The sequence below is a fragment of the Terrapene carolina genome, unplaced genomic scaffold, assembly GCF_002925995.2.
Source record: "Terrapene carolina triunguis isolate 2854851 unplaced genomic scaffold, T_m_triunguis-2.0 Scaffold113, whole genome shotgun sequence".
Lineage (NCBI taxonomy): Eukaryota > Metazoa > Chordata > Testudines > Emydidae > Terrapene > Terrapene triunguis.
Genome location: NW_020664464.1, coordinates 12372733 through 12387630, shown reverse-complemented (window position 1 = coordinate 12387630; position 14898 = coordinate 12372733). Strand labels below are relative to the sequence as shown.

The 14898-nt window shown below is 40.6% G+C and overlaps 1 protein-coding gene across 2 annotated transcripts in view; it reads left to right on the top strand.

Annotated features, from left to right (window-relative positions):
• The window catches only part of CUNH9orf85 (chromosome unknown C9orf85 homolog), a 30537-nt gene extending 27258 nt beyond the window's left edge, over positions 1 to 3279 (top strand). For both annotated transcript variants that reach the window (XM_024211024.3, XM_024211025.3), the window contains 2 exons: positions 1383 to 1496; positions 2177 to 3279. In XM_024211024.3, coding sequence (XP_024066792.1) covers positions 1383 to 1496; positions 2177 to 2369 — 307 coding nt within the window. In that variant the 3' untranslated portion in view covers positions 2370 to 3279. The remainder of the gene's footprint in view (positions 1 to 1382; positions 1497 to 2176) is intronic.
• The last annotated feature ends 11619 nt before the right edge of the window (positions 3280 to 14898 follow it).

The following is a 14898-nucleotide window of genomic DNA, read 5'->3' as shown; positions in this document are numbered from 1 at the left end:
GAGCTTTTCATATCCTCTTCCAGGACATTACCACAGAAGATTTTAGAGCAGTTTATCCTGTGGTACTGTACATTCACGCTCCATGAGATCTGGTGCCCTACAATGTAAGGTATTAAAGGGTATGTCTACACTGCAATGTAAGCCCAGGGTTAGTGGGACTCAAGTCCATGGACCCTGGGTCTGAAAGCCCAGACTATTCTCAGGGCTTTTATGAGTGTGGATGCTAAAGATCTTTGTCCTAAGCACCACACCTGTGCTCTAGTGTCCACTTCCTCAGTCCTCTTTTCACCAGCCTTTCCTCAGGTTGATAATAACACTAGTCTTTAAGGAAAGCTTATTGGTGTTTAAGTTAAAATGGTTAGTTTTGCTTAGTCTTGTTTTTAATCCTTTTTCCCCCCTCAATCTTTGAAACTAGCGCAACAGATTGTGACTGAAAGTTGTGGTTTAAAAAAGTAGTCCTCTTGCGCCAATAAGATGTTAATTACTAGCCCACCTGGTCCTTCCAAGAACTCGAAGAGTATCTGATGACTTGATATCCAGCCTCTTTTGCTTCCTCTGCAAGACCCACTGTGAAAGAAGCTGTGTGCTTGAATCCTTGGAGTGCTTCAGGGCTGAGAAGGGCTGGCTTTCAGGGTGGTGTTTTGGGTCTGACTAGATTACATCAGAAATATCTTCTCGGTTTTTGTCCAAAGAGAAGACCTTTGATATATCATGAATGTTTGAGTCATTCAAATTTTAAGGCAGTTTAACCTTCAGGCCAGAGGTCCTCTATCATTTTTATTTTGACAATAGCAACCAAAGCCTCTAAATGTTTGGAATAGTACACTGCTTCTTGTGGGTTTCGACTCAAGTCATCTTTTGTACATTGAGAAATGCAAAGGTATATAATGTATTTTCTCTGCATCTGTAGTTTGCATTTATAAATTGCACATATGTCTTAGTACTATATTCTGCTTGGACTATTCTTGTCTGAGCCAAAGAAATAGGAAAAGTTGTACAGCTTTTAAAGAAATAGGCAGTGTTAGTGAACCAAACAGCCTGCTCAAATAAGTGGACACAGATCTGTGTTCTATCATTTTGATCATTAAAAAAATTCTTCCCTCTTTTGTTCTAATTTTCCAAAACGGACATAAGTTAAAGGAGAAAAGAAATATCATAGTACAGTCAATTTGTTAACATTTCTTTAACATTAAGTAATATTTCATATGAGATTGGCATATACATAGGATTTTATTATTACAGAAAGTAGTCTTCTCCCACTTTGGGGGGGGGGGGGTCTATAAAACCTTCCAATAATAAGTCTAGTTGTTTCAAGAATTAGTTGAACATTCCAATTTGCTAACTAGCCACAATCACTCTAATATTGTTTTCTTTCTTAATAGTGTGAAGTGCCTCCAAAAGACTGTAAAGGATTCTTACCATATTATTTGTAGATCTTGTGCTTGTGAATTAGAAGTCTGTGCTAAATGTGGAAAGAAAGAAGAAATTGTAGTTCCGTAAGTACTTCTCTGAAAGTTTGATTACCTGCCCTAGTTGTAGCTCATGCATTCTCTTAACAAAACACGTTTGAAATTTCCAATGTTAGTATGCACTTTAAGTAACCGTGACAGGATTCAGTAGAAGACAGCAACCTCAGTCCTACAGAAAATCAGGGGTGAAACTCCCATTGTCGTTGGTGGGAATGAGATCAGACCCAATAAGACTTTATTTTAGTTGCAAAGGGTAAATTGCATCTACTTTGGAGTGAAGCCCTCTAAAATGGATTAAGAAGTTAAATACCATAAAATATGCACAAGCTAATTTACTGTTTGAATTTAATTTGTCATCTGATTATGCAGAATTAGAGTAAGCAGAAAAAAGAAACCAAACAAGGGTTGCTGTAGAGCATAGCAACTATGCTATTTAGTGTTTTTATTGCTCTTGTGCCAGCAGTTTCTCTTTACTGAGCATCATGCATTAATTTGCTGGTATGTGGCTTATGGCCAGCAACAGTTTGATATGTTGAACTATTCATGGATTCTCTTCAGGGACGTCTCTCTCTACTATTTCATTAGTTTTTCCATTCAGCAGAAGTAGAGTTGTTTGTTTTTAAAATAAAAGTTCCCCCTGCTCCACTCCCAGTTTAATAATTAGATCCTGAAAGCCTGGCAAATAATACTTGTATGTTTCCTTTTAGGATCAGTAAAGGACCAGAGAAGATGGAGAATGAGACTACTGGAAATTGCCAAAGAAGGATCAGTAGAAGAGAAGAGTCAGAAGAAAGTGATGAACTGGATTTTGACATTGACTTAGATGGCATGGATGAGAAGAATCCTGACATGCTTGAGGAACATTTTAAAAATATGAAGTTTGAAAGGACAGAAGTCTGAAACTGTTCCTGTAGAATCTTATATGAAAGGCTAAAGTTCTAGTCAGGAGACTGTACAACTGAAGAAAAAAGTCAAAGTGATACTTACCTAGTATTTCCACTAGGACAGTTCAGTCTGACATTTGAGTGCTTAACACACTGCTAATATAAATGGAACATTTATATTAGAATTGTCTCTCAAAAAGCTTTATGCAAGAGAGGGATTCCACAATTAAAAAATGCATGTCAATTTCTGGTATACAGGGAGTTATGGAGCCTTTCCACTTCCAGGTCATTGGTTTTAAAAATCATCCTGATTGGAAGTGTCTGAAACTCACTGTCATGTGGTGACTATTCTGTTTGTGCAAAGTGAGTTACAGGCCAAAGTATTATGGACAAATGGCCGTATCACAGGAAGGAAAGTTAAACTGTCAAAAATAGTGCTAATGAACGATTCTAGAGACTAAGCTACTTTCTTAGTCATGCTAATATGCTCCAGAACAGGGTTCTGCAGAGTACTGCCACTACCCCCACGCTTACTGCTCATCTCTTGCGTGTAAATAGAGGATCTGAATGCTGTTATGGTACCTCTCATAAGCAACAGTACTTCAATTGAAGTCATGTCAATTGAAGTCATTTTAAATGTTAATGACATGATTAAGATTCCCAGTGTGGAAAGACCACAAGCCTACTATTTTTGGTTAGTATATAGTTTTTCACACAGCTGATCTTTCCTTTGTGAGCTGTATTTCTAATTCAGTTTGCCTTATGATATGAGAAATAAATAGTGTCCTCTAGTGACAGTCACATATAACTGCATTTATTTTTCAGCTGCAATATTGCCAGGTTTGATCTCTAATCTAGTTCATGTGTGTGTTTTTGTAGGAACAGCCTTTCTGAAATTAAAGCAAATCAGCTTTCTACATTATGGAGAACTATAAAATATGGACTAGAACATCTTAGTGGGGAAGGCTTAACTAAGTTTATTGGAATAGAATAACCCTTTTATTACTTGAATTCAGTAGCACCTCTTGGTTGCGTGCTTTGCAACCTGAAATACTGCTGGAATTAGCAAGTGTTTCATCTGCTATGGCAATAGATTCCAAGGCCAGAGGGGACCAAAAGTATTAAACACAATATTTACAAGAGACTATTTAAATTAACCACATATGGTTCATCATAGAATTGCCCAGTTCTAAGGGACCTTGCTCAATGTACACAACTGACCTACCAAACAAAGTGCCATCTTGGATGCCCTGTCCGATTACAGCAGCAGTGAGCCACGGAGGTTGAACTTCCTCACACCCCACTTGGAAAGTGGGGAAGTGTGGGTGTTTTTTTAGCCCATGTAAGGCAATAAGGGCTGGTTCCCAGTAGGTGGGAACTGCTACACCATGGATCTTTTTTTATTTGAGCAATTGCCAGGGAATCTAAATCATGAAAGAAATTGCATGCAGGCTGCCACGGAGTGTTGAGTATACAAAGGTGGCGGATATTGAGCCAAAAATGAGGAATAAAATGAGAGTTCTTTTGCATAAAGAGCAGCAGTATTCAGAAACAACTTGTTGTGTGTGGCCAGCCACATTATACTGCATGGAAATATTTCCCAGCCTTGTAGAATGTTCTCTTCCCTAACTTTAAGATTCTGTTTAAATGGACTTTTAAATTTGCATTTAAAAAAAGTAAGAGGAAGTAGTAGTATAAAGAGGGAAATACTTTTAAAAGCCAAGAGTGCTTTGGAGACTGCGTTCTTATCCTCTGTAGGGAAGTGAGACTTACTGATTGGATAGTAACTTCTGATGAGCTAATCAGTGTGTCCATGACACCTTCGGGGGGGGGGGGGGGGGGAGGGGAGAAATGAGAGGACAGAGTAAAAGCAGGTATTTTAGTTGGCTCTATAAACAAAGTAGATAGTCCCTCCATACCTGTGCTGGAGTCAGAAGACAGGATACGGACACTAAAGCATGTAGTGTGGGGTGTTGGTAAGGAGGAGGTTATTGTAGTTATTACCCAGCTTTGATGCAGAAACTAATTACAAAACTTGCAATTATTACATTGGAGAAGGAAATGAGCTTTTTTTTTTTTTTTTTTTAAATACGCAGACCTCCACGCTGGATTCCAAAAAATGTTTTGAGGAAACTGGGAGAATTGCATGGAAAAGGAGAAAAGTTGGGAGAGGCATGAAAAGCCTTTCACGCAAGGAGAGGTTGAAAGGATTAGGGGATGATAGATATCACAATGCAAAATGACAAAGTGGTTTGGAGAAAGTAAAATAGGTGCTCCTTCATAACACAAGTCCTACAGTCCTAGGCAAAAAAATGGAATGACTCATGTGGCACTCTTAAAGAAGGGTAATATAATTACTGTCAATCATCATGGATTTGTGGGAAATAGTTCTTGTAATCTCATACAAAAGTTAGAGGATTCAAAGAAAAGCCAGGAGAACGATTAAAGGATTGGAAGATGTGCTCTCTCTCATGAGTGAGCTCCTTGAGTCTATTTAGCTTAGCAAACAGTTATGGGAGTGACAGGATCGCTCTATAAGTACCTTCATAGGGAACAGAAATTTGATGAAGGTTATTTTCTGATCATTTGAAGATAGTCCAGTGGCTGAAAGTTGAAGCTAGACAGACATTTTAGACTGGAAATAAGGTGCAGAATTTTAACACTAAGGGTAATTAACCATTGCAGCAACTTGCAAAGGATTGTGATGGATTCTCCATCACTCAAAATTCTTAAATCAAGACTTGATGTTGAAGATGTGCCTACCTGAATCACACCTACTGAACTTGAAGCAGGAAACTCCTATGGCCTGTGTTGTGCAGGAGGTGAGACTAGGCTATCACTTCTGGTTTTAAAGTCTGATCCTAGCCACTCAGAATACGAGACTAGATGAATATCTGGTCTGTTCCAGTAAGATAGTTCCTTTTCTTACAGTATACATGAATATTTGCAAGAATACTGGGTTTTTCTATTGTTTTGTATAGATATGTATGGGGTTTTAAACTTTGCCTTGACCATAGAGGAAAAACTTTGATGCTGGACAATTTTTTATTTTTTTATTGCACTTTGCACAAGCACCACTGCTAACAATCACAGGACTGATTGCCTCATGCAAAAGATCACTTGGGGCCTGATCCTGAGTTGTGCGGAGTTCAGGAGCCAGGCTCATTTGATGGTTAGCATCAGGTCTGGATAAAGTAGTGTGAGAATTGATCATACAATCTGACCGTTAACTACAGGGCATCTTCTGAAGATGCCCTGTAGTTAATTTGTCTGCAATAAAAAAAACATGTTTTTAGACGCAATTACATTAAGGTGTCTTTAAGATGATATTCGGGGGGGGGGGGGCGCATTTGAAAATCTGGAGGTCCTACTCATGCCAAAACATGCAATTAACTCCCATTGACTTTACATATCTTATAGTAGGAGAAAAAGAAATCTTAAGCACCTAGGACATTAAAATACAAGGTATTCTCTGGGGTTAATAAACTTTAGAGTGCCTGTTTCGGATACATGTGAAGTATGAGCTCTTTGATTCTGAATTTAGTCAAGAACACATTTCTCTTTTCATACTGGTAGCATAGGCAACTCCATTGCCGTGAATGGAATTACACCAGTGTGAGACCACGAAAAGTGAGCTGAATGAGGCTCTGTGGGAGAGGTTCTGAGTCAGGACTCAGTCCAGGGGATGAAGGGCTAAGACAGCTTTAAGCCACGTTGCACGCTCTGAACCTGGGCTTCTTCCAGAACTGGAGAGACCCAGGGCCTGCCTAAGTTATGCTGGGGGCATCTAAGATACAACAGCCTTCTCAAGCCTTATGGATTGCAGGCTGGCATATGTGTTATACTACATCATCATGTGTCCCCACTCCTTATGTGCCCCTCCCTCTGCCACCCTGGTATGCCCCCTATACCAGGTGTATTATGGAAGTCTTCGCAGTGCACACACTAGGGGAATATTCCCTATGGTTTTTAAGGGCCCTTTATGCTGTTCTGACGCATTTACCCAGCATAATGGGACCAGACTGAGGGTGAGAATCTTTCACTGAACTTCATATACATAGTGGGCGAGTAACAGAAAATGAAGCTGTACCTACTATCAGTAACCTTAAAATAAATAAATAAAAAAGTGCATATCAAAAGGTCTGAAAATGTGTTTCAAAGCCAGGGCACTAATACTTAGTTTTCTGTTCCATTAGAGCTCTTTCATGTAATGGTTTTATAAATAAACTACAAACTGTAGTTTAAGAAAAATATTCAGCACGCTGATATTTGAAGGCTGTGTGTTTGAAGAACCACCCAGCTAGTGATGTTGCAGAGCACTGGGCTGCTGAGTGGCAGAAGTGGAAAACAGATTTGAAACTTTTGATGTACAGTCTAATGGGAAATGAGTAGATGGTATTTGAACCCTGGGTTATAGGTCAAGTCACACTGTTGTCAGAGGACGTCCCTCCATTGACAGCACTGACGTCTGCTTCAGTGTGACCCTGCCTTCCTTCCTGCTCATTGACGGCAATACAGATATAGAGAAAAAAAGGATATGAAAACTAGGGGGTTTTCATAGGTAATTTGGAATTAATTTCAGAATAGGGCTTTTTGAAATGGAAACAAGGAAGTTCATTGGGTATGAAATTCACTTGGGAGAGTGCTTTAAGTATGACAAAACATCTTTTCAGTAAGCAACAGTATTGCTGGAAAAAACTCACTAATGGTCTGGCCCTTTAGCCTAAGGTGAGAGGAAATCCTGAAGTTGTAGGAAAGTACGTCATGGAACTGGCAGTCTCCACAAGATCTGAGAATTAGCGGAAGGTTTCTGCTCTTGTGGTGACAGCCTGTCAATGCTGGGGACAAGCCCTGATGAGCAGATGGGTGATTAACAGGGCAAAACAGGAATACAAAAAGAGGACTTGTTCTTTAGTTCTACTTCTTTCAATCATTTAACTGATTTATGGTTGGGAATCTACATTTGACTCTCACCTAGGCCATACTGTCTGACATACATTGTTACACTAAGGCCTTTTCTACACCATTGCTAATACAACGGTGGGGAATAACTATTTAGACAGCTTTGGCAACCATTTTCCATGCCTTGTTGATTAGACTTGCCTAGATTGGGAGTTTATTGACATGGTGTTGAAAACAACGGTCACAACCAACACTATCATACTTCAGTTCCCAAAATTGCTATCCACAGTATAAAAATGCCTTATGGTAGACATGATCTGAAAAAGTTACACTTCACTCTAGGCAGGAAGGAAGAGACTAACAGGACAGATACATTTACATCAAAATTGTCATTTCAAAGTCTTGTCAAGAAAAAGTAAACCGAACTAATTGCCATTTAAGTCTAGTCTTACAGTATGAATTGAACACATTGAAGCAAGAGTCTCTAAAAATTCATGCAGTTTTCCTAAATGTTAAAGAGTTTGATTCTTTGTAAAGAAATTGTTTAGTTGAAGGGAGGGAGGTGACTGGTTACCTGGAAAAGTCATGTCCAGGTATGGGGCTGCAAGTGAACGTTTACTTTAGACAATGATGCAAAGACGGGGAGAAATACACTTCAAAGTCTTGTGCGAGACCTCTGAAGTGACCATATTAGGATTACAAATGAAGGGAGAGTCCAGATTTCCCCCCCATGGCAGTTGTGTCTAGGTACCTACAAGTAGATAATTTTGTGATGGAAGCCGTGCCTCACATTAATTTATACTCATGTCATGAATCCATAGGATCTGTTCCACACACTACATTTTAAATAGTCCCTTGGAGGAACTCCTTCTGTGTAGCAGACCTCCCCGCCCCAGGGTAGGCCATGTGGCCTCAATGGTTCCAAGACAGCCTCTGGGCACCAGCACTGCTGTTTCACACAGTGAGCTCTGTCCAGCAGGTCCTGCTGAGCTAGACTCCTGGTCAGAGACTTTTGCCCTTTTCAGGGGCCAGTGCATCTCACTAAGTATTTGCAGTGACATCAGGCAGCCTTCTCAAGACAGACCAGGATTTATTCGTCAACTGAAACATTGTCAGAAAATCCTTACATTAGCATAGAGAAAAAGGTTAAAGCCAAGCCAGTGTTCCACCCAGTCATGGAATCCCTTTCTGGTTCTGCCTCTCAATTTCTGTCAGTCCCAGCTAATTTGCTACAAACACCAACTCTTATCCTAGTACCGATACCTTTTGCTCCATTGTTTTTGAGCTGGGACCTTTGCTTCTCTGGTGAGGAGTGCGGGAGAAATCTCCTTCCTTTTTGTTGCTGCTACCTACATGTAAGTGTCCTGGCAATTGATTGGCCAGTCTCAGTTAGTCTTTTAATGACCTATTTATTCCATCCCAGACAACATGACAACACCTCCTGTCTCCAGTTCTGCCCCAAGAGCTGCTTTAAACCTTTTGTATCCACTGGGTACCAATGCAAAGTCCAGAGGTAAATGGATGCACATGTAGCAAAAGTGTCTCAGAAGACTCTCACTTCATCACAGCTTGCTACTCTTGTGAGGAGGAAATAGTATCCCAATTTTTCAGATGGGAAAATGGGGATACACCAAGTGAATTGCCCAAAGTGACAAGTTAGGAATCTGCAGCAGATCCAGGAACTGAACCTAGATCTTGTGAGTCCAAGTCCAGTGCATTACTCATAAATACATATTTTTCTTCCCTATCAATTAATATGAAAAATTGGAGTGCTATGGTACTGCAGACAATTGAATATCTGTAACCTATTTGTACAGTAGGTTAGTTTTACCAATTTCTTGACTAGACAGAGCACTATGAAGAGCATCTCCTAAAATGATAGGCCAGAAGTCTGGCATGCAGGGTGACTCTCCCACAATAGGATAATTTATGGAGATAGCAGTGATTCACATCAGTTAGTCTGTTGACTTGAATAAACTAAAAATCAAATGTGAAAGGGAATTTTTCGAAGAGAATCAATTATGGATTCACTGCTTGTAGCCAGGGTACTTCTCTCAAACTGTGGAGGATAGCTGCCTAACTACATTCAGAGCTGTAAGTGCAAAAGCACAAATAGGCTGTTGAAGCATCATGCCAACTGCACTACAGTCAGCTGTAATGGGGATTCAAAAATGAAATACACTGAAGAGTCAGGTAGCTGATTCACCTGTTAAAGGCTGTAGATAGTCCTACTTCCACTGAAATCAATGGCAAAGTTCTTATTGATAGCCCTGGGAAGAAGATCCAGAATCCAGTGCATGAAGAAAGGCCTGGATTGGAGGATGTCAGAACTTTGATCAAAGTACTCATATACTTGGTGCTTGAAGACTACACTAAATCTGTAGGCACCTAAATAAGTGTCCTGATTTTCAGCGGTGCTCTGCACCTGTAACCTCACTTACTTAGATATGCATTTTGGTACCTAACTTTAGGCACAAAGGTAAAAAAACAGGGGCATAAATGACCTATCTGCAGTCCGGAACAGAATCAAAAAAGTCATCAAGTTCTGTGCTTTAGACACATGATTATTCATTATAACTAGAATACATTAAAAACAGACTATTGTAAGCAGATCTCCACCATGCTGATAGCACTAGCACAATGGGGCTGGAGTTTCTAGGTACTGCTGCAATATACATAATCATAATATATGCCCCAGTATCCTTGACATAATCTGCCTGGAAACAAGCTAGCATCTATTGCCCCCTAGCAGATTTTATAAGCATTGCAAACAAGCTCCAGGAAATTAATTTTTTTTTAAAAAAGCTACTGTTTTCAGAGAAGATCAACTAAGAGAAGCAATTCAATAGCTAGTGGTTCTTTTGCTGGATTCTAAGGGACAATGATCTGGGGGGGGGGGGAGGAGGAGAGAATAAAGATTAACAGATTATTCCATTGAGTGAGAACCCTGATCTTAAGTTAGATCCTCCAGGTGACAGTGTTCAGTGTTACTTCTAGGTCATCAGACTGGCTCAACAGGTTTATTTTTTTAAATTCCACCCATGCTGAACCATAGTTGTAGCATTATCAAACAAAATTCAGTTCTAAGAAAGTAATTGCTTTAACAGCCCCATAGAGTCATGTTATAATTGTACAACTGGGGCTGCTTTGCACTTTGCCAAAGGTAAAATACTTTAAAATATAACTATATTTACTCATCTAGGGGAGAGTTACAGGAGTTGTTAACTGGCTCTTCTATCACTGATTTAAGATCAAGAGATTCCAGCAAGATTTTTTCCTTAATCTTGTCTCCGGTGTTCAACTTCACTGATTAAATTAAAAAAAAAAAAAGTGTGGAGAACTACTACTGCTATTATTTGTATTACAGTAATTGGTTGAGGTCCCAACCAAGGTAAGGGTCCCATTGTGTTAGACACTGTACACACATAGGGAGAAACAGTCACTGCCCCAAGGAGTTCACTATTTGCATAGACACAAATAATGGGAGAAGACATGTGGCTTGCCCAATGGTCAGTCCACAGGTCAGCAGCTTCATCCACTAGACTTCACTGCCTTTCTATGATTTTGTACTGTATTAACATTACTATTGAACATTACTATGCCAAACAAACAAAAGGAAGACTGGCTGGGTTAAGGGAGGCCTCTTTTCCATTTAAGGGGAATAGGAAATAATATGTTGGGGAACAAAGAAAAAACAAAACAAAAATGGTTCAATTTAAAGTATTGTACATATTTATATTTGCTTAGAGTTTTGTGGCGTATTGCTGGGAGGCTATGGTTGCTCAGAATGAGAATTCTTTACTGTGCTTACATGTTAAAAAAGTCAAAACAGTCCGCAAGACCTTGTTGGTTTTGCATTTATCCTCACTTATACCAGTGACTTCCACAGAAATTCGTTTAGGACACTAGGTGTCACTAAAACAAAGAAGAGTTTGCAATAAAGATGGCTCTAGAGCAGGGGTCGGCAACCTTTCAGAAGTGGTGTGCCGAGTCTTCATTTATTCACTCTAATTTAAGGTTTCGCGTGCCAGTAATACATTTTAATGTTTTTAGAAGGTCTCTTTCTATAAGTCTATAATATATAACTCAACTATTGTTATATGTAAAGTAAATAAGGTTTTTAAAATTTTAAGAAGCTTCATTTAAAATTAAATTAAAATGCAGAGCCCCCTGGACTGGTGACCAGGACCCGGGCAGCATGAGTGCCACTGAAAATCAACTCGTGTGCCATAGGTTACCTACCCCTGCTCTAGAGTGACTACTGATTTGGGGTGTCTCAGTTGTTGGGTTTCAAACTGGAGACATCTTAAAGGAACCTGATTCTCATAGGGTGGATGTTCAGCACTTTCTGAAGAGTCAGGCCCTTTAAAGGGGTCTCACTTTAAGTACCCAAGAAAGTGGAGACATCCAACAATTAATTTAAAGACTTTTAACACATACCCTCATATCATAATTGTTGTGCTTTATATTGTTTTACAGCTTGAAAAGATAGATTAAAAACAAGCAAAAGTATCTCTTTAAAGCTAACTGGTTATATTTGATTTTGAAGTGACAAAATATTCAGATCTATAGGACAACTCATAACTGATACTCTGCTCTCCCTACACATATACAGCTTCACATGTCAGGAAAGCAGAATATTGGCTTTTTTTTTTAATGCAACTACAAATACCCTGCCCCTGCTCTGGCCACTTATCTCCTAAATTAAAAATAAATCACAGCATGAACTTTATGTCCATGCTCTTCAGGCTCTAAGACCAATCACAGGGTAAATTCAAGCAGGGTACAAAAGTCCACAGAGTTTATTGAGGAAGTTCCCCACCTCCTTGGTCAGGGTTATCCATACAGTCTCATTAGACCAGAACCAGGTAGCACAGAAAGCCCCAGTAGTCTTTTGAAACAACAAACACAATACTCCTATGGCAGGCCTGCCTGCCTACCTTCCTTCTGACAGTCTCAGGAGCACACCCTCAAGGAGCAAAGGATAGGAGACCTGCACTCAACCCCACCTGAGCTGCCCTTTTCCCTTTATAACCACCTCCTCATCACCTGACAGTGAGTGCAGGTGTAACAGGGCAGGGCTGAGTGGGCCCATAGCAGCTCATTAACCCTTGCAGGCCCAAACAAAGGACTGCCCATGAATATACCCACTTCAGCCTATACCCTCAAGTGCCTTTGTCACGTGCCCAGCTGGTAGTGAATTTGGGCTCTGGCAAAGCAACTGTGGTGAGCAAGTTCCAAAAGACCTCCCAGAGAACATGATGCCAGCAGCTCCTCATGTATACAGTACTGAGGGAGCTCCAGTTGAGCTACCTCTGCTGCTCTCAGCTGTGGCAATACATCACAGGGAGAGAGAGATGATGTCTCAGGTAACTGGGTCTCCAGCCATTTCAGGCTCTACAGGTTAAAACTGTAGGAACTTTATGATGAGCAGAGCGGTGTCAAGATAAACCCTTTTATTATGAACAGAACTATATACAGCAATGGGGAGACCACTCATCCGGTTTTGAACTGGGACACTCCTCTTTTTGGGCGGTTTGTCCCCCTCCTTCCGGTACTGAAACAAAACAAAACATAGTTTTGTCTGGCATCCGATGGGGGATGCCCTTTATAACAAGTGATTTTTACTGTGCGTGTGAGATCACTGGCAGGGGTGAGGTCGCACCAGCGGAGGCAGGCACACTCTACTCCTGGAAGTACCAGAATGTCCAGTATTCTGGAAATGTGTGAGAGGCTACCCTATCCAACAGTGCTGTAACAAACTTCCTACTGCTCTGTGTAGCTGCAGCCTGTGACTCCCGTATCCTGGGCTTCTTTGTTTCTGGTCCCAGCAGGGAGGGTCACAGGGAAAACAAAAACGGCATCTACAATGTACAGGGAGTGTGGCATCTTTGCACTATCTACATGATTTACTCTATAGCACATCTTCCCTTTTTTAGATCCTTTTACTGAACTAAACACTATTAAATTAAGCTAATCACCTATGACAAATATAATAACTAACTTAGCAGCCCTGCAAGTTGCTTTCACACAACATAACATATCTCAATCAGACTCTCAGGGCATTTCAGCAATCTTTCCAATATGCTGCATTGCAAACCCTCATCAGACAAGTCCTTGTCTGTAACAGACTGTTCAGTCTCATGGTCAAAAACAGTATCTGGCTGTCATCATACTTTCACTTTTCAAAAGTAGTCGCTGTATCCTAGGTGTTTTTTTCTGCTTTGAGCCTATGACCAAAGAGGAAGTCATAAAAATCTTGTACAGCCACACACTATACTTAGTGTCTCCTTTTCAATTTGTGCATACAATTTCTCTGCAGCTATCATATCCCGAGATGCATGTGAGACTGGCAACCAATCAGTTCCCTGACACTGTGATAGTACTGCTCCCAGCTCTCCTTTCAAGACATCTGTAAAGAGCTTGATATCTTTCAGTGGCTTCTCACATGTGTATTTTTGAGGGAGATTGGAGTGAAAGGATGGTCATTTTCTGCATGAGCAGTGGGATTTACATTCACAGATACCTATGTGTAGAAATGTAGAAGGTGTTAATTTAAAGGCCACTTTTTGAAAATTTGGTACTTTGCTTATTTTGCTCCCTTCACTTGGTTGTTTTATGCTATGGTCTGTGATCAATGGAGGTAACTACTTACCCAAGCTGAATCTGTATTATGAGCCTGTTCATAGAATCATAGAATATTAGGGTTGGAAGAGACCTCATGAGGTCATCTAGTCCAATCCCCTGCTAAAAGCAAGACCAACACCAATTAAATCATCCCAGCCAGGGCTTTGTCAAGCCAGGCCTTAAAAACCTCTAAGGATGGAGATTCCACCACCTCCCTAGATAACCCATTCCAATGCTTCTCCACCCTCCTAGTGAAATAGTGTTTCCTAATATCCAACCTAGACCTCCCCCACTGCAACTTGAGACCATTGCTTCTTGTTCTGTCATCTGCTACCACTGAGAACAGCCTAGCTCCATCCTCTTTGGTACCCACTTCAGGTAGTTGAAGGTTGCTATCATATCCCCCCTCACTCTTCTCTTCTGAGACTAAATAACCCCAGTTCCCTCAGCCTCTCCTCATAAGTCATCTGCCCCAGCCCACTAATAATTTTTGTTGCCCTCCGCTGGACTCTCTCCAATTTGCCCACATCCCTTCTGTAGCGGGGGGACCAAAACTGGACTCAATACTCCAGGTGTGGCCTCACCACTGCCGAATAGAGGGGAATAATCACTTCCCTCGATCTGCTGGCAATGCTCCTACTAATACAGCCCAATATGCCGTTGGCCTTCTTGGCAACAAGGGCACACCGCTGACTCATATCCAGCTTCTCATCCACTGTAATCCCCAGGTCCTTTTCTGCAGAACTGCAGATTCACTGGCATGTTCACTTTTTTTTTAAAGTAAATATTTGTACTTGATAGAACAGCACAGTGCTGACTTTTCACTCTGGGAAGGAACGTGACTGTTTTCTCAGAATTACTGAGCTGTTCATCTTGGGTCAAATCCAGGTCACACAATGGGAATTTTGCCACAGAATTCCATGGGACTTGGATTTGGCAACGCTATTTATGCTGTGTTTATGTTTATTCCTGACTGTGTTGTCCTATGCTATTGTAAATATTTAGGGTGACATTGT